Source organism: Papilio machaon, chromosome 28 (assembly GCF_912999745.1).
Source record: "Papilio machaon chromosome 28, ilPapMach1.1, whole genome shotgun sequence".
Lineage (NCBI taxonomy): Eukaryota > Metazoa > Arthropoda > Insecta > Lepidoptera > Papilionidae > Papilio > Papilio machaon.
This window is the reverse complement of record NC_060013.1, coordinates 523,853-543,998: the sequence shown is the minus strand read 5'-3', so window position 1 is coordinate 543,998 and position 20,146 is coordinate 523,853. Positions and strand designations below refer to the sequence as shown.

Here is a 20,146-nt window from a genome sequence, read left to right as displayed (position 1 = left end):
TTTAAATTATTTTAAAACAATGGAAGGAGGATGTATTGTAATTATTCCCGATTTGATTTTTAAAAACAAAAGACGGCTATTTTATTTCTCAAACTTAATGTGAATTGGATTAAAATCGTTAACGGCTATGATTGTGCTCTTATTTTTGCTGCTTTAATTGCTAATATACTTTTATTAAGAATAATAAGAGATATAATTTAAAATTTGGCGCCATATTCGTGTAGCTGTACCATGTTTTTTGCAACGCGCCAAATTTGTGTAACTGAACGATGTTTTTTGCAACGTTTAATTTTTTTCCAAAAAGCACCAGATTGTTTTTTAAATATAATTGAAATTAATGATAATAAATTAAAATAAGATTTCATTATTAACAATAAAACCAGTTTTACATCATTAAATTTCAAAACTTGCAAAATGTTGCGTTATTAGGAATATAACTTTCAAAGATAACACAAAATTTGGTATTTAATACCACCCCAGCCAAAGCGCATATAAAAAAACAAAAAAAAAAAGAAATGCATCCAGCTATCAGCTGTCATAATTTTGACATTTAACGTTTCGGTTTGTTGTGTTAGGGATGTCGTAGACGGTTCTGACGTCAACGAAAAAAACGGTTAATTAGTTTTTTTTTCAACTGGTCGAAAAACTAGTTGATTTTGTCAACCAGTTAATCATTCTTTCAATAAAAAAGGCACGAAGACTGGTGGAAAAAAAGAGGACCAGTGATTCCTAAGTAAATTTGCGTTAAATTCAACCAGTGACATGAAAAACGGTCAACGGTTGAAACGTTGAAGTGTGATCAACGGTTGATTCAACTAGTTTGTTTAATCAACGCCCATCCCTAGTTTGTGGTTGGCATTGGTCGTATCGAATCGTGTAAATAAACAATAACATTAGGTATTTAACGTTCTACTGATTACGATTAAATGCGATACGAGAATAGAAAGCCGTCGAGTCAAGTTCGTAGTAAGGCTAATGACCCCAACGAAACAAAACTATGCGTTGTATTAACATGTGATGTAGTGTTTATAGTAAAATAAAAAAATAAAAATATTCTTCTTCAGCACCATGAAGTTCAAAATAGACAAAAGGCTGTTGCCTATTAAGGTGCATTTCTTCTTCTTTTTCGCTGGTAAGTGATTATTCCATTCTACCATGTCAAAGATATATATACGCTATAGCTTACAAAAATAATACTCAAGTAGCTTTTGCCCGCGTCTTTGGAGCGGAATTAAAAAAAAAAGAAAAAAAAAGTGTCAATCCAGAGAGTATTAATTTCTGTGCCAAATTTTATCCAGATCCATTCAGCTGTTTTTGAATTACCTGATAACAAACATTCAAACATGCAAACTATTGAAATTATATTAGTCGTAATCGTAATTCTGAGATATCAGTCTGAAGTGATAAGATGTAATGATATTAGGCACATATAAAGATTACTTAATTGTTACACACCGTGAAATTTAAATTTTATGCTCTTTATGTATACTAATATAATTTCTGTTTTAAATAAATGTGAATGATTAAATGGATGGATGGTTGTTACAAGGTATCTCTATAATGGCTCAATGTATCTTAATGTTTGGCACATATGTAGAACATAGTCTGGAAGAACACATAGGATACTAATTAAGATTTTTTAATTTCGCTCAGACTAAATCACAGACAACAGCTAGTTTGTATTTATACCAATGTGTTTTTCGATTTACATATGTACATTTATCCGACACTTTTACAGTGAAGGAAAACATTGTGATGCTGCACATATCTGAGAAGAAATTCAATGATATGTGTGAAGTCAACCCGCACTGAGCCAGCATTGACTATGTCCTAGTCACCCCTAAATCGGGGTAGGCTCCGAGCCTCTCAGTGGAGACGCATAGTGAGTTGATGATAAGATGTTTAATGAAAATACAGTTTTTAACATTTTTATCTGTCTGTTCTCCATCATCAAGAAACTTGAGTTAGAAAGATTCCTTATAAGCAAGAATAATATTGCAGTCCTTAGGACTCTTGTTTATCTAGGTTTGAATGTATTATCGATATGTAATCTTACTAATGTTTGGATGGATGGATGTTATTACATATCTCCAGAACGGCTAAACGGATCTTGCTAAAATTTGACGTAGTATTTTTCTAGATTAGGTTAGTCTAGTCTGGAATGATAGGCTGTGCTAATTAAAGATTTTTTTTAATTTCGCGCGAACGGAGTCTCGGTCAAAAGCTAGTATTAAAATGTAAATAAGATAGTTTTATAGTTATAGAGTTTCTTTATGACTATCAGAGATTATAGTACCATAGAGTTATCAAAGACTTTGTTTTATAATTTAATTGTCTGTGGTTATTTGTAATTGTTTATTTACAGTTAATTCCATAACGTTATATTATTTACCTGACCGACTTACGATAATTATTTTTATACAACAGATAATAACAGTATTGTTTTTCCCGCGTTTGTAAATTTTTTTTAAAGTATGTAGGTTTGTATGTAAATTCTATTTTGAAGGCTTAGAGCAGTGTTTCACAACCGCCAGTAGCGCAGTACCCTCCACCTGGGGGACATTTGTATTTAGAGGGGGGCAATTCGGCGATTTAAAAACTTAAGGCTACATCCTTACAATGATGCCAGTGCTAAAAACTAAATAAAAACGTTTTAGAGACAAAAATCCGTTGCATTTAAACAATTTATATGTATTTTCGTGTTTAAAAATTTTATATGAAATTGTTCTAGTCAGTCAAAAGTAGTATTTAATTATTTCTCTAACATTGTAAATTTAGGCTTCGAGAGAAATTTATTTCAATACAAAATTTATAAGAGGGCAATAGTCATGTTCATCCTGAAAAATGGGACATGGATCCAAAAAGGTTGGGAAACACTGGCATAGAGTTTAAATGACTGAATTGAAGTACGAATGAGGTTTTATTGATCTTCTCTGCGTGTCATTGGCACAAAACTAATTTGTTGAATGTATGAAGTAAAAATCTATATTAGTGAAATAAGAGTTCAAATCTCACTTGTCTTGAGTTTCCGAGATCATAACCTCCGTTTAAAACATGTAATGGTATCTCTTTCGTTATCTTATACAGAGATTTTGGTCTTAGAAACCAATGGTTAATCTATTTATGGATTTTTTTCGCGTATATTCTAAAATAAGAAGGTGTGAAATAAATATAGAACTCCGAGTTTATTGGAGTTTAGTTAAAAATTATAATATCTTCGTTTTATAAAGTGTTCAATAGATGGCGTTATCGCATCGATTAGAGCTTCGATTGCACTTAACATGTTGACTGTTCTGTCTACCCCTTAGAAGTAGTTAGTTAGTATATTATAAATCCGAATATAGAGAAGGATGGATGTTTGTTAGAAGGTATCTCTGGCTCAACGGATCTTGATGAAATTTGGCATAGATGTAGAACATAGTTTGGAAAAACATGTAGGATGGTTTTTTTAATTCCCCACAGACAAAGTCACGGGTGAGAGCTAGTTAAATAAAACTATCCCATCCCCACAGCTGTATTAATACAATTTAAGGTCACTGCCAAGGAACCTAAATTGCGACTTCCTATCAATCACGCGTACATACGGGCGGGAAACTATGTCTAGTTGGTACATTTAGTTTTTAAAACGTGTTACCTATCATGTATGAACTTCGTTAATTTAGTAATTTGCTATATTTATTATTTACAGTAGCAAAATAAAACTGAATGAATATTTGCAATTTTTCAGTATGATTATTTAACAAAACTATTTTTTTTATTATTGGAACGAAGTTCCTTATCGCGCGGAAGCGCGGAGAAGACTTAAGTTTTTTATTCATAGAATAAACATTGGTTCCTTCACTAATTAATTGAAAGAAACTTCGTTCCATCCGGGTGTCCCTTGTTTCTCTTGTTTCTCCTCTCAAGTTTTTTTTAATTACAGAATTACCTAGTATTATATAAAAGACATATTTGATTGTTTCCATTTAATAGGCTTTAAAGCATCCATCCATACATCTAAACATTTACATCTTACTAATATTATAAATACGAATGTTTGATGTATGTTTTTTGTACAGTGGTAGACGCTAGCAACAAACATCAGTTGCACGAATGTCAGCTCGCCTGGTGAAATACCACGACCACACAGAAGACAGTAATTCCGCGTTTCGTCTGATGAGTGTGGTGCCGCAGGCCTAATTTTAGTCCTTTTTCCCTTCCCACCATTTTCTTATAAGGAAAGGATGGAAAGGGGAGGTGGATTTGATGGAGGAGATGCATAGGAAGGTTAAATATTCTCTTTTTGTGCGTCTCCTCCTTCGTCTATTGAGGGTAGACAACTCATCTGCAATTGCGAATGTCCATGGGCAGCGGTCGCTTCGTCATTTCGGCGAATTCATGTGTCCGCTTGTTCTTTTGCCACCTCGTAATATATAAAAAAAATGTTTGTTTGAAGCTATATTTAGAACAGCTCAACGGATCTTAATTAATTTTGGCACAGATGTAGGAAATAGTCTGGAAGACCACATAAGCTATTATTTAAGTTTTTATTTATTTCCGTACGGACTTAGACGCGTGCTACATGTAGTTTAAAAGATTAGTAAGATAAAGGATCATTCTTTTATGCCTTATAATAAAACTTTATCAACATTTACGATATACTAATTGTCCGCCATGACAGTTTTGATAATGCAACGATGAAGTATTTTATTGTGTAACTGGCTGTTGGTTTCTGAGATTAAAAACTACGTCTAAACATATTTTTATCTCTGTTTTGTCAAAGATAATGACAGAGATGACGATATCTATATATATATAAAAGAAAGTCGTGTTAGTTACACTATTTATAACACAAGATCGGTCGAACTGATTTAGCTGAAAATTGATGGGCAGGTAGCTTAGAACCAGGAAACGGACATAGGATAATTTTTACCCCGTTTTCTATTTTTATTCCGCGCGGACGGAGTCGCGGGTAAAAGCTAGTATCTATATATGTAAAAGAAAGTCGTGTTAGTTGCATCTGCATCTCGATGAATTTTGGCATGGATGTATAGATGTAGAACATAGTCTGGAAGAACAGATAGACTACTGATTAAGTTTTTCTTTTAACACCGCGCAGACGGAGTCGCGAGCGACAGCTACTTATATGTATTTATCAATTAAGTTCAAAAACTGATCTCAAAAATATAACCTACTAGCTGTAGCTCGCGACTCCGTCTGCGCGGAATTAAAAGAAAAACTTAATCAGTAGTCTATCTGTTCTTCCAGACTATGTTCTACATCTATACATCCATGCCAAAATTCATCGAGATGCAGATGTTCTTCCTATGTACTACATCTATACCAAATTTCATCAAGATCCATGCAGCCGTTCCGGAGATATTTTGTAACAAACATCCATTCCCCTCGTGCATTTGCGATCCGGGTACCGAAGAGTCCGTGCTGCATCTTCTCACCGAGTGCCCGGTATCTGGTGCGATGAGGACCGGCGCTGAAATAGAGATGGAAAGTAAAATAAATTTAGAAACAATAAGAGAATTAATTGATAATAAAAAAACAAGAGATAGATTTTTAGAATACTGTAAAGCGTCGGCCCTCTTAGCCATAAATAGAAATAAGAATTAATTTATTATGTATCACATTCGTAGTAGTAAGTATTTATTGTTTTAACGGCCTTTTTGCACTAGATTTAGTATTTATTGTTTTTAAAATGTAAATTGATATTTAAAATGTATTATTTTATTGGTTTTATTGTATTTTAAAGTTATTTAAGTTTTAACGAATGTGATATTAATTTAAGATTTATGTAATTGGTTTTTAAATTATTAATAAAGTAAATAAAGATTAATTCGCACCCCAAGTCCCTGACCTAAACTATGTTAGGGGAACGAGAGGGCGGCATAGCGCCGCCCAAAAAAAAAAAAAAAACAAACATCCATTTAAACTTGAGAGTTAAAAAATGATGATGTCAATCTGATCACAAATTTCACTATATGTGTGTCTGTGAGAGATTTAGGGAAGTGGGGGAGTGGTACTACTAACCTAACCTTTGAAATGCTGACCACATTTTTTTTCTTTCAGCGTTAGGACCACTTCTGCCACAGATGAATGTGTTCGGTCGACAGCTTGGTATATCAGCAGATGTTATGGGAATGGTGACAGCGGTCCTACCATTGCTATGGGCTGCCGCTAAACCACTGTTCGGTTACGTAGTCGATTACTGGCCTGTAAGTACACTTAGCGGCACAATTAACCGCCCACCCTTTTAAAGTGGCAAATTTTGATGTTATCGCAGTTGTAAGTTATTGGGCATAAATAAGTCAAGTGTGAAAGAAATGTAGTGACGAAAAAATTACAAACTAACAACTTAACTTTGTTTTTTTTACGCATAAGTTGTGAATAGGATAAATATCGAACTTCGTCTCATTATCGTTAACGTTGCCACACTGCTTACATTGCTTCAGTGGCATTAAAAGTAAACAATTTGAGTTTGATTTGGTTTCGTAACTTAAAGCTAGTGTTTGGACATCACAAACATGCCATTTGATGCTAATTCAGTGGCGAGAGCCGTCGCTCTTATCGACGAAGGGTTTAGTCAGCGTTACGTGGCGCGGAAGCTTGGTGTCGCACGTACCACCTTAAGGGATGCAGTGAAACGGTTTCGGGAAACTGGCTCTTATGAGCGAAGACCAGGACAGGGCCGAAAAAGATGCACCTCCGCTCGTGACGACCGATTTCTTGTGATCAATGTCCTAAGAAATCGGTTCACTACAGCTGTTGCGGCACGAAACTAACTTCGTGAGGTTCGCAATGTTCAAGTGAGTGAAAGAACAGTGAGAAGAAGACTAGGAGAGAATGCCCTTGGAGCTTTTCGACCATCTCGAGTGCCACAATTGCTCGTAGGCCACCGGAGAGAAAGACTTCGTTTTTCCCGAGAGCACGCCGAATGGAATATGGAACAATGGAAGAATGTTATGTTTACTGACGAGACAAGAATATGCTTGCACGGTCCTGACGGTCGCCAGCGTGTATACAGACGCAAGAATGAAAGGTTTGCACCATGTACTGTTGTGGAAACAGTAGGTTACCAAGGTGGCTCTATCATGATATGGGGCGGCATTACTTACGAAGCACGCACCGACTTGGTTATCTTCGAAAGAGGTGAAATAAATGCTCAGAGGTATGTAACAGAAGTGTTGGAACCTCATGTAATGCCATTTGCTCCATTTATTGGCGAAGATATTTTATTAATGCAGGACAACGCTCGCCCCCACGTTGCTAGAGTTGTTACCGCGTACCTGGATACCGTCGGCATTCGAAAATTAACATGGCCATCCCGGAGCCCAGATTTAAATCCTATTGAACACATATGGGACAATTTAAAAAGACGTGTTCGAAGCCGCATACCAGCTCCAACCACCATAGATGAATTAAAACAATCCGTGATTGAGGAGTGGCAGAACATTCCACAACAACAGATCAAAGATGTCATCGACAGCATGCCAAACCGTTTGATGGAAGTCATGAAGGCTAGAGGTGGAAATACGCGCTATTAGAATTCATTTATTCAGCAGATTTTTTATTTTTAAGCCATTTCATCACATTTGTTAATTTACGGTCAAAGTGTTTTTCAGACTTTTTTATAAATAAACGTAATAATTAAAAACAATATTATCTTTCATTTTAATTCAATATACCTACGTTATAAAATAACATTCACAAGTAAGGCCATAATTATTTTTTTCCACCAAAATTGTAAAAAATCAAGGTGGGCGGTTAATTGTGCCGCTGAGTGTATATTACACATATGACCATCTGGTATGCATGCAACCATGCATTTTGACATTTGCAATTGAAATTTTTACTTAATATAAACAATATAACAGTGGTAGATTCCGCAACAACAATATTTGTTGGGTGCACGAATTGGCCTCGTCCGGTGAAATACCACAACCATACAGAAGACAGGTGTGAAGTGGAAGTAATTCCAAGTACAGTCTGATGAGTGTGGTGTTGGAGGTCTAATTTTAGTCCTCTTTCCTTTCCCACTCATTTCTTATTAGGAAAGTAAGGGAATGGGAAGTGGATTTGGCGGAAGAGGGGACGCATAGGAAGGAGAAATATACTCTTTCTGTGAGTCCCCATCTCTGTTGATTAAAGGTAGGCAACGCATCTACATTTGCGGATGTCTATGGGCAACGGTCGCTTCGCTATTGCGGCGAATCCAGGTGGCTGTTTGCTCGTTTGCCACCTTATGATATAAAAAAAAAAAATAAAAAAAAAGATGATGCCGCACGGAAACAGTTAGTTTCTATATTTTTTTTATTTCCAGAGTCAAAGGAAACTAGTATTTATGCTGTTAATAGTTGTAATGACTGGTTCATACTGTGGTTTGTGGTTTCTACCAATGCCCGAAGAGCCGGAATCGTCTGTACCACTTGTCAGATCTGTATATCAATTCAATGACACTGTAACAGTCCAGTCGTACAAAATTGACCCTTCTGAACATTTACAAATGGTCAACTGTCATTGGAGTTGTGAAAGAAGTTATGAAATACGAGTTTATTTGCCTAACTCGTCTTTAGTTAATACAGTTTATGTAGACGGAGCTGTGAATGATACAACTTGCTCTTTCTTACGTATGCATTATGTGGATACTAGAGTGGGACAGGTGATATGCTCGCCGAAAAATGAATGTATTTTGATGTGTTTTGAAGAAGGAATAAGAGTTAATGGAAGTAGAAAGAGAAGAGAAGTAAGCGGATCTAAAGAAGCTAACTCTTTAGAAGTTGATGCTAAGATCTTTAGTAAAATAGAGAAGGGAGAAGAAAATGATGGATACGTTTATATGAGTGTTGTTTTTTGGGTTTTCGTCGTGTTAATGTGTATTGGTACAGTTGCATTTAATGTTGCTAATTGTATCGGAGATGCGGTCTGTTTTGACGTACTGGGTAAGTTTGTATTTTTTTTACATCAGCGGTCAAAAGGTTAACTTTTTGATATAATTTTCTTGTATTAGAGTGGAACATTCGTGATGTAATCTTTTAAATTCTGTTTTTAAATAATGTTACACTGTTTAGTTAGTGTTTTAACACTTTGACTACCGCTGGTTGATATTGACATCAACGTTGTTATATGTTTCAATATAAATATATATAACAACAATACTTTATGTATAATTACTTCATTATTTATTTATAAAGATCACATTTCTCTAGTCTACGTATAATAATGTTACAATAAACATGATTTGTCAAAGATCTTAGAGTCAAAATATAAAATGATTGACGTATGTTTAAGATAAAGTATTTGAAATACTTTCGAAGTTTTTTTTTATGGTTAGTCTTTTTGTTTTTTTAATACTGCGACCGTTAATTAAATGAACGAAATCACATTAACCTTTTAGGTGCTGAAGCCGCATCAAAGTATGGTGCACAAAGAGCTTGGGGTACTGCTGGGTATGGGATCACAGCACTTCTTGGTGGTTGGCTTGTTGATTTAGTCTCTGGGACTTATAAGGATTTTACTCCTGCATTCATTGTGGCTATAGTTGCTACGGCTATTGATTTATATAGTTGTAGGTCGCTTAAGGTTCGTAGTTTGAGTTATTTAACAGTATATAATACTAGCTATGTCCGTTTCCTGGTTCTAAGCTACCTGCCCACCAATTTTCAGTCAAATCGATTCAGCCGTTCTTGAGTTATAAATAGTGTAACTAACACGACTTTCTGACTATATATATAGATATAGATGACAAGATATAGGTTCCCACTAAAGGCTTAGCCTACCCTAAGTTAGTTTTTTTTATATTACAAGGTGGCAAACGAGTAAGCGGCCATATGAATTCGCCGAAATGACGAAGCGACCGCTGCCCATAGACATTCCCTCAATCGACGAAGGAGGAGACGCACAAAAAGAGAATATTTAACCTTCCAATGCATCTCCATCAAATCCACCTCCCCTTCCCATCCTTTCCTTATAAGAAAAGGGTGGGAAGGGAAAGAAGACTAAAATTAGTCCTCCGGTACCACACTCATCAGACGAAACGCGGAATTACTTCCACTTGACGTCTGTCTTCTGTGTGGTCGCTGGTACATGGCGGGATTCGAACCAAGGACTCGCAGATTACAAGTTAAGTGTTTAACCCTTTAGCCACCGACGTTCCCTAAATGTACACATAACAAAGCTACATTTGAAATATATTAAAGGGTAGTTTAGTTGGTAAAATCATAGATTTGCAATATAGAATAATATCTTGCTATCTTTGTTTTGTCAGAGGGATGACGATATGTTTTATAACATATATTTTGGCCTCAGAAACCAACGGTTAATCATTGCTATGTATTTCTTTAAACAATGCTTATCAGTCAAAAGATGGCGTTGTTATACAAATAGTCATACATGTATGTCAAAAGATGGCGCTGTTTTCTTTTAAGCGTGTACATTTTTCAGCTACCCTCACTTTCAAGTCCTGAAGATTCAGGGAAGGCGTTACGCGACGTACTGAAAATACCAAGGGTCTTAATTTTCATAGTATTTGCAGTTGTCGCCGGAACATTTGATAGTTTTATTATATATTATATGTTTTGGTAAGTTTAAAACATAGTTATTATATAAGAATCCTCTCTCTATGGTATGGTCAGTTGTAAGAGAACTTTTTTAGAGTTACACTCACCAGTACTTCACCCCATATCTATTTTAATATTAGAAAAATTGTATTGTACAACTACAAAGCTGATTTTACATCTACTGTAATGTACGTATATCTAATGATTTCTCAAGAAACAAATATGGCCAAGTAGTTTAGGCTACAATAGTCAATTTGGCTAAGTAGTTGAGGCTACAATAATCAATTTGGCTAAGTAGTTTAGGCTACAATAATCAATTTGGCTAAGTAGTTTAGGCTACAATAGTCAATTTTGCTAAGTAGTTTAGGCTACAATAGTCAATTTGGCTAAGTAGTTAAGACTACAATAGTCAATTAGGCTAATTAGTTTAGGCTACAATAGTCAATTTGGTGAAGTAGTTTAGGCTACAATAGTCAATTAGGCTAAGTAGTTTAGGCTACAAAAGTCAATTTGGCCAAGTAGTTTAGGCTACAATAGTCAATTTTGCTAAGTAGTTTAGGCTACAATAGTCAATTTTGCTAAGTAGTTTAGACTACAATAGTCAATTTGGCTAAGTAGTTTAGGCTACAATAGTCAATTTGGCTAAGTAGTTTAGGCTACAATAGTCAATTTGGTTAAGTTGTTTAGGTTACAATAGTCAATTTGTCTAAACTGTTTATGCTATAATAGTCAATTTGGCCAAGTAGTTTAGGCTACAATAGTCAATTTGGCTAAGTAGTTGAGGCTACAATAATCAATTTGGCTAAGTAGTTTAGGCTACAATAATCAATTTGGCTAAGTAGTTTAGGCTACAATAGTCAATTTGGTTAAGTTGTTTAGGTTACAATAGTCAATTTGTCTAAACTGTTTATGCTATAATAGTCAATTTGTTTTTTTTTTCCAATTTCAATTTTTGTTTTTCCAATTTTTTTTTTTAGATTTTGTAGTAGGTAATTTTTGCTCGTTTCCATGTTGCAGGTTTCTTGAGGAGCTGGCGGAGCAGACAGGTTGTAAAGCACGGATAAAGTTGATAGAGGGCGTTGTCGTCGCAGCGCAGAGTTTCATCGGCGAACTTCTCTTCTTCTTCTTCTCCGGTCTGTACTTTTCTTTTTTTCTCAACTAGTTGTATCTCGCGCTTTTTTTAACTTTGAAATTATTTTAAACTGTTTCTGTTGTTAATTTTTTCTGAAATTTTCGAATTTAGTCCTAAGTCTAGTCTAGTCTAAATTATATTTTGAACGTAGATAATCTGGTAAAGAACAGTCTTTTTTTTAAATCTATGCAAGTTAAAGGTCTTATTGACTTTAACATAATTCCAGGTAAAATAATTAAAAGATGGGGCTATCGGAGAACTCTTACATTCTCTCTCTTCTGCTACGGTATTAGACTAGCTCTCATCTCCTTTATCCAGCATCCCTGGCATCTCGTATTTATTGAGGTGAGTGACATTCGGTTCTCTCAAGTTTTATTTAAATTTCAATTATATTCTAGATTTTTCTTTCTAATATCTGTTTATCTAGTTTTATTAAAATCTATTTAGCATTTTAGGAACACATAAAAGACGTTATTTTTTATGTTATAATTTATACAGATTTAGTAAGGGCTTTTCACGTATCTGTTAATGTAAAGAGCTCGGCGTTGAAAAGGTTAACAAATTCAAGAAAATTTTACGTATTTCCTAATATTTTTCTTACATTTTATTAAAAAAAAAAAATAAGGAATACATATTAAATATGACACCCTATATGATACCATTTGGTGTCATTTTTATTTTAACAATACGCGTTAACGTAAAACTTTTGAGTTGGCACGTGTGATAGAACAATACCTTTATAAGTGATGTGCCAACTATGTTGTATGTTGTTAGGGTATAATGCAAGGGCCTACTTACGCGCTGTGTTACTCTACAATAGTGGGTTACGCGGCACATGTCGCACCTGAAGGTTATTCAGCAACTGTTCAAGGTATTGTTGCAGGAATGGACGATGGGGTTGGTAAGTATATAATGTAATATCGGATATAACGACGTAAAAAAAACATAGATTAAATTATATAAATTTTTAATTACTACTAACTAGGCTTTAAGTTCTTTTGAATCATCATCATCAGCTCACTATACATCACCACTGAGGGTCTCAGAGCCTACTCTAAGTTAGAGATGACTAGGACATAGTCAATGCTGACTCAGTGCGAGTTGACTTCACATATATCATTGAATTTCTTCTCAGATATGTGCAGCATCACGATGTTTTCCTTCACAGTAAGAACTTCAGATAAATGTAGATATGTAAAACACATTGGTACATGGCGGGATTCGAACCCAGGACCTGCAGATTGCAAGTCAAGTGCTTAACCCCTGAGCCACCGACGCTGTTCTTTTGAATAAATGGTTGTTAAATTGTGTAATAAAAATTTGGGCATGTTTTTTTATATTACAAAGTGGCAAACAAGCAAGCGGCCACATGAATTCGCTGAAATGGCGAAGCGACCGCTGCATAGACATTCACAATTACAGATGCATTGCCTACCCTCAATCGAAGGAGAACACACAAAAAGAGAATATTTAACCTTCCTATGCATCTCCTCCATCAAATCCACTTCCCCTTCCCATTCTTTCCTTATAAGAAAAAGGGTAGGAAGGAAAAGAGGACTAAAATGAGTCCTCCATCAGCACACTCATCAGACTGTACTTGGAATTACTTCAACTTGACGTCTGTCTTCTGTATGGTTGTGGTATTTCACTGAGCGAGGACAATTCCTACAACTGATGTTGTTGACGTCTACTTCAGTAAATTACAACAACTACAACTGTTTTTTGAGGGGTTTCTATTTATATACAGGTTTCGCATTAGGTTCCCTATTAGGCGGGCAATTGTACGCCCGACTGGGAGGGCGAGGTGCATTCCGTACGTTGGCAGTGACAGCTGTAATAGCTGCATTAGCGCACGGAGCATTGTCTATTAAAAAGAAAACTACAAGTCAGTATATGATTTATTATATTTTATATATATTAAAATTAAAAATAAAGAAAAATAGAATTTTATATGTACAGTCAAAATCTGTTATAACGACATCGAAGGGACTACTCATATTGAGTCGTTAAAACCGATAGTTGTAACAACCGGTGGCAGGTATTAATAGGAAAGATATGTATATAACATTCAGCCAGGACCTTTGATTTTGGTCAATTTAACCGGTATGTTGTTCTAAACAATGTCGCCATAAACGGTTTTGACTGTATTTTTATTTAACTAGATAATTTATTATAAATTTTTTAATTTTATTTACCGTGGTAATAATTATATTACTACGGTAATATTATTTTTAACTATGGCAACATGTTCTTCAAAATTTTTATTTTGCAATAAATTTTATTATACACGTTTAATTCATAATATTACCAATAATATTACCATGGTAATATTTTACCATGGTAATATTAATATTACTACCAAACATGTTTGTTCGGATAAAATTCTTTCTTTGTAAATGGTTTAATTTAATTTGGTTAAAAATTCACACCTAATTTTCATAAAAAAAAAAGTCCTCAAAAAAAAAACAAAGTTGAAAAAAATATCTTTAAATAATTATTTCTTCACAGAACAAACAGAAGAATTACCAAAAGAAGAGGACGAGAAAATGTTACCAGTGGTAATAAAACATGACGCATCTATATATAAAGATACGACTGTACCGTTGACTGAAGTCGGACAAAATGGTGATAGGTGACATGTGACGTAACAAGGGACATATGACTTATAGCTAGACCGATACTGGTTGATACGTTGATATAAAGATATCAGATTTAAAAAAAACTTTGTTTACTACTATATTACCGGTTCGATGTTGTAACCGATGTTTTTTTTGTTGTCTGTTTAAAATATCACAGTTATGTATTTTTATAGTATTATTGATGTCACAATTTAAAATTATTAAATTCTATTTAATTTAAATGCAAGTATCAATTTGTATTGTTTCATATGTAAACAAGTATCAAATCTTGCAAATTAAATTTGAACCACTTTACGGTTTCTAGTTGAGATGAAATTTTACATAAATTTCATGACATTTTAATATTTTGAAGACGTGGTGATGATTTGATGATGGAACTGGAAGGTGGTCATAGGAACTTCGTAATTTAACGACACTTTATCGAGTTTGAGCTCATTTGAATCGTCTTGTTGAATAGTTTGTTCATTTTATAGTCATTTTTATTAAGAAGAATATAATAAAAGCTTATTTTTAAAGATTTGTCAAAGGGAGTGAAAGAGATGGCAACATATACGTATAATTATTAATACTGAAAGCGTTAATTTTGTACATCTATTTTTAAATTATTTAAACTTTCGTGAGACATTATCATTAACTTATATAGGAACGGCTGAAACACTCACGTATATATCCGGTGTCGGCACCGACTAGTTTCGAGCCGATGGGGCCCTTCATCAAGGTGATTGGGACTGGTATTATTTCGCGGACGCGGTCCGTTGCTCACTCACCCTGATGAGGGGCCTCCGATGGGCTCGAAACTAGTCGGTGCCGACACCGGATATATATAGGTGAGTGTTTAAGCCGTTCCTATATAAGTTAATCTTTTTTTAAGTACCTAAATTGCGCGACTAGATTTTATTTTAACATACTCGTAGTTAAATTTTATGTGGATAAGTAGTTATTTTTAATAAAAAAAAATTATGAATTATGGTTTAATTTCGAATAATGAACGACCATTAGTATGTGTTTTAGAATTAATTTTCAGTAAAGTACAAATTTAATCGCTTATGATGTTGTTTCATATTATAGTCCGACTTGCCAAAGTTGATACTTGAGAGGCAATTAATTTTACTGTATTTTTTTTTTATTATTATTGACTTTTTGATTTTTTTATAAATTGAATTTAATATTTTAATGAAGTTACATTGATATTTTAAAAATCGTGTTTTTTTTTGTATATTTTTTTTACTTCATTTTTATAAAAATTTTAACAGATTTAAAAAAGGAGGTGGTTTTCAATTCCTCTGTATTTTTTTGTATTATTGTTAATATAAGTACATATATTTTACACGCAAAAAATTTTTTTGTCAAAAAAAAACATTTTTTTTGTATTGATTTTTTTAAAATTCTTTTCTTGGGTATTACGACTGTTTTTTTTTTAATTTCTGACGATGATTTGAATAATTATTTAGTTACTGTCTTCCAAATAAACATGGTCTAGATCAGGGATTGCCAAAGTGGTCGATATCCTTAAATCATTGCTAATTCTCACTCTGTCTTCTATTGACCTAAGTCTGAATTAATAATGATAATTGATCTTAAAAGTAGGTAGTTTGGCCATTTGGGTCTGATGTAACAGTTCATTTTGAAAAAGGGGGGGTCACTTGTCCAAAATAGTTTGGGGATTTCTGATTTAATGTTGTGCCATTCGAAGCTAGTTTTATCGTGGTTTAAATTGTCTAAAAAATATTATAGTCTCTATCTTTTACAATGAATATGAAAGAGACAGTGATATTTTGTTCGTTGTCAATTGATCCACGGTTTTATGTATGACTGATTTTGTATGAACATATTTTATAATTATTTATAATCTAATAAATTGTTATTTGGAATATATTTTGTTTTATTGCTGCGATTATTACATCTTCTATATGTATAAAAGAAAGTCGTGTTAGTTACACTATTTATAACTCAAGATCGGTCGAACTGATTTAGCTGAAAATTGATGAGGAGGTAGCTTAGAACTAGGAGACGGATATAGGAACTTTTTTATCTTGTGTGCATTTTTTTTATTCCGCGCGGACGGAGTCGCGGGTAAAAGCTAGTAATTAATAATTTTACTGGTCATATTGTTAACTGTCAGATACAAAGCTATTGTATCAATAATTTCGATGTGTCCTTTGTATAAAGGTCAAAGTAACAAATTAATGATTTTTTTTTTATGTTAAAAGCTACCTCTTTGTTTAGTTATCTTGTACTAAACACAAATACATATTTACATGTGTAAATGTTATTTTTTTTGCTAAAGTAAATGAGCCAATGTGGTCTATTTTATTATATGGTTGAAACTTTAAGAGCGTCTCCTATAAAGTTGTCAATTTGTACATTAGCTCTTATTCGTAGGAGCTATTAATATTTGGCCCGATGAGAGGCGCTACTATTGCGGTAAGATTTGTCAGAGAATTTGTATAACTTACTGTTAATTCGTAACAACGGGAAAGTTGTCATTTAAGAATTCTGAAGACACTAGATGGCGCTGTGCTGTATAAATTCACGCCAGCGTTTTATTCCATTGTTTAGTTTGACATAATGCCATTCATAGTGACAAGCTGACAAGGTCGGCTCCAGCTGATCTAGGCGAGATCTAGAGGGCTATAGTAAAAAATATTTTTTTGTTCCAAAATAGCGGTCAACTTCGTCAGTGCAAAATAAAAAAGTCCCGTCAAAAGCGGCCTTGCGGACAGACATATAGACTTAAATGCCCATAAGTCAATCTTACTAATATTATAAATGATAATGTTTAAATGGATGGATGTTTGTTTGAAGTTTGAAGATTGGTGGAGTTTATTTAAAAATTAAAAATTATAAAACCTTTGTTTTAAGAAGCATCCAAAAGATGGCGTTATCACATCGATTAGAGCCACGGTTGCACTGAACATGTTGACTGTTCTGCCTACCCCTTAGTGATTAGGCGTGAGATAGAACAATACAATCTTACTAATATTATAAATGAGAATGTCGAGATGGATGGATGTTTATTTGAAGGTATCTCCAGAACGGTTCAACGGATCTTGATGACATTTTGCAAAGATGTAGAACATAGACTGAATGAACACATAGGTTACTTGTTACGTTTTTATTTTTGATTCCACACGGACGGAGTTGCGGGCGATAGCTAGCGTTCATAATTCAAGTTCAAATATAATTAGACAAATTAAGTGCGTATTCGAATACAAACAAAATTAATAATAGACCTTGGAAATGTATGTATTTATGTAAATGAGTTTAAATAATTATTTTTTAAGGTACAATTTGAAGAACAAATATTAAGATTTTATAAATTGTTTCCGTGTTTTATTCTGTGACCTCTCATAATTTATTCCTTTTTTTTCTAGATAGATAAACTGTCAGCTGAAAATATTTTTACTACATTTTCCGACTAGCGGCTAACGGAGCCTTATTTTTGCGTGACCGTAGATTTTTTCGCTTGCGCGACTTTTTCCTTTTTTTTTAGAAATAGCTGTCGTCCGCGACTCCGTCAGCACGGAATTAAAAAATCTTAATAAGTAGTCTATGTGTTCTTCCAGACTATGTTCTACATATGTGTCAAATTTCATCAAGTTCCGTTAAGTTCCGGAGATACCTTCAAACAAACATCCATCCATCTATACTTTCGCATTTATAATGTTAGTAAGATTAGTCCAAAATACACTCAAAATACATAAATAATAATCTATACATCGTATTTCAAAAGTTTTTTGCTTCGAATCTGCAATAAACGGGTTTATATTTAAGTAAAGGAAATTAAAAAACAATAAAATCTAAAAATTAATTTCGTCTTTCCTCCAAACAAGTCCACACCGCCAAATAAATATTTGATTGGATATTTTTATTATGAAACTATAATTAAAAAACAATATAAAAGCGTTTAAAAACACTAACAGTCATATTTAATTATAATTTATGTCATAATAGTTTAAAACTGGCTATTAATGAATCTGACAGGTTAAAGGTTAGTTTTTTTACGTTTAGGCAAAGGTTTATTATTAAATGGAAATTGAATTTTTGAAGAATATAAAATTTTGAAGCTACGTCTTACGAAATAATAGAATTAATTTTATTTTATGTATAGATAATAAAATTTGAAATAAAATAAATGAGAAATTAATTTTGTCGCTTCGTAAAGTTTGTAAACAATAATATAAATGCAAATTAACATTTCGTCATTATTTTGCCTATATATTTCGAGTCATATTTTAGGTAACTATAAATAAAATGCCTTATTTGATGTCACGTTAAAAAAACGAAAGCTTTTATCTATGTTTTTTATCGTTTCTCTATCTGATTAACTATAACGCAACATTTTAAAACTATCCCACGTGTATATAACATGATGACATAAGCCAAAAATCGATAATTGGTCTTGATGCAATGCAACATCACTAAACAAATATATCGCAACATACTAGGGTTGCCATAATTGTGAACACAATGTTAGAATATTTTGTCAAATTAAGTTTATTACTGTTTTGATTGTAAGTGTTTAACAATGTTTAGTTTTGTATTTTATTTATCAGAGAATGTTTGTTTTCGATTCGAGTATATGTCAAAAATACATCTCTTTGGTTTAGTAATTCTAATTTGTCTTACTTTTATGTTTAAATTATATTGATATACCAATTCATATCGGTTTTTTAATATAAATGAATATTACCTATACTTCTGTACCCATTTAATTTTAATTAAATATTCAAATCTTGAAAGCTTCAATGTTTTTTTTTTTCAAAACAAAAAGTGACATATTTTACATGAAGCTAAAAAAGGATTTAAGTTTCTTAAACGTTACCGTGTCTAATCAGCCTTGTACCACAAAATGATGGTTGTAGTACCAGGTATATAACGCCTTGTACAGCAGGAATGGAAAGAATAGAAAACCTCTACTGTATCGAACGTAGTAAGTATACATTAAATTGAAAATTCTCCCTTTAAATTTTGTGCCTTCAAAATCTAATATAGACTGTCCAGTACATTTTAAAGACATGGTTACCCTAATCTATGAATTTAAGACATTCGATGGAGTTAAGACCTCTTCACATTAGTTCAGTGTAAGATTGCTTTAGTTTATTTGTACAAATGAATGGTAACGTAGCCTTGAAGTAATAACAGATGCGTAAATAACTGGTATATGAAAACTCCTTTAATTCACAACAGATTGAGTAATCTTTAATTTTCATCTTTTGAGTTTTTATTTTTATTTTATTCTGTGACGTAATAAATCGGACAACAAAATGTTAAGACATTGTGTGTTCTAAGGTGATTTAGCTAGTTTGTTTTTAAAGGCTTAAATATTTTTAAGGATAAGGAAAAGCACTCTTTGCTTCTTGTTAAAAAATACAATCTTTTTTAAGATTAAAATTACAAATCTGCCTAAAACAAAACAAACATATTGGAGACTTATTAATGACGCATTAATTGCTTTTAGCTGAATGTAAATAAAAAATAATAGTTACTTAAAAAAAGCTTTTTGTTGTATAAGATCGAAAAAAGTTAAAATTTACATATTTGTCTGAAATATCTCCTAAAATAATTTGTTATGTATGACCACTTAAGAATATATTTACTTTGAAATGAGACATTTTTTTGTACAACCAGTAGGGTGCCTCTACTGGTCTCTGATACATAATACAAGCAAAAGAGGTCAGAGACTATTTTTTTATAATACATATATCTTTATGTCGTTTTGTAGAAAGTTTTGTATTGGTATTATATGAAATGTAAACAAAATCGGGACGCGAATAAATAATAAAAGGTCAATTAGTATCAACTTGTCAAAATACTTCATTCTATTC

The 20,146-nt window shown here is 33.1% G+C and overlaps 1 protein-coding gene across 2 annotated transcripts; it reads left to right on the top strand.

The window, feature by feature from the left end:
* The first annotated feature begins 838 nt into the window (after window positions 1–838).
* LOC106712891 lies at window positions 839–14,496 on the top strand. 2 transcript variants are annotated; one of them, XM_014505564.2, is made up of 10 exons: window positions 839–1,132; window positions 6,061–6,206; window positions 8,312–8,930; window positions 9,386–9,570; window positions 10,432–10,568; window positions 11,565–11,680; window positions 11,906–12,024; window positions 12,454–12,550; window positions 13,427–13,564; window positions 14,188–14,496. In XM_014505564.2, the coding sequence occupies exons 1-10, from the start codon at window positions 1,069–1,071 to the stop codon at window positions 14,313–14,315; spliced, it is 1,749 nt and encodes a 582-aa protein (XP_014361050.2). In that variant the 5' UTR covers window positions 839–1,068; the 3' UTR covers window positions 14,316–14,496. The 2 variants fall into 2 exon arrangements, with proteins under 2 accessions (XP_014361050.2, XP_014361049.2); XM_014505563.2 differs by having other exon boundaries at window positions 840–1,132; window positions 12,454–12,580.
* The last annotated feature ends 5,650 nt before the right edge of the window (window positions 14,497–20,146 follow it).

Bases quoted from the DNA above. Each gene is read 5' to 3' on its own strand.
- LOC106712891 (XM_014505563.2), top strand. From the start codon at position 1,069: ATGAAGTTCAAAATAGACAAAAGGCTGTTGCCTATTAAGGTGCATTTC. The intron at 9,571-10,431 runs GTTCGTAGTTTG...TACATTTTTCAG, and splicing joins ATAGTTGTAGGTCGCTTAAG to CTACCCTCACTTTCAAGTCC. The intron at 11,681-11,905 runs GTCTGTACTTTT...ACATAATTCCAG, and splicing joins TCTCTTCTTCTTCTTCTCCG to GTAAAATAATTAAAAGATGG.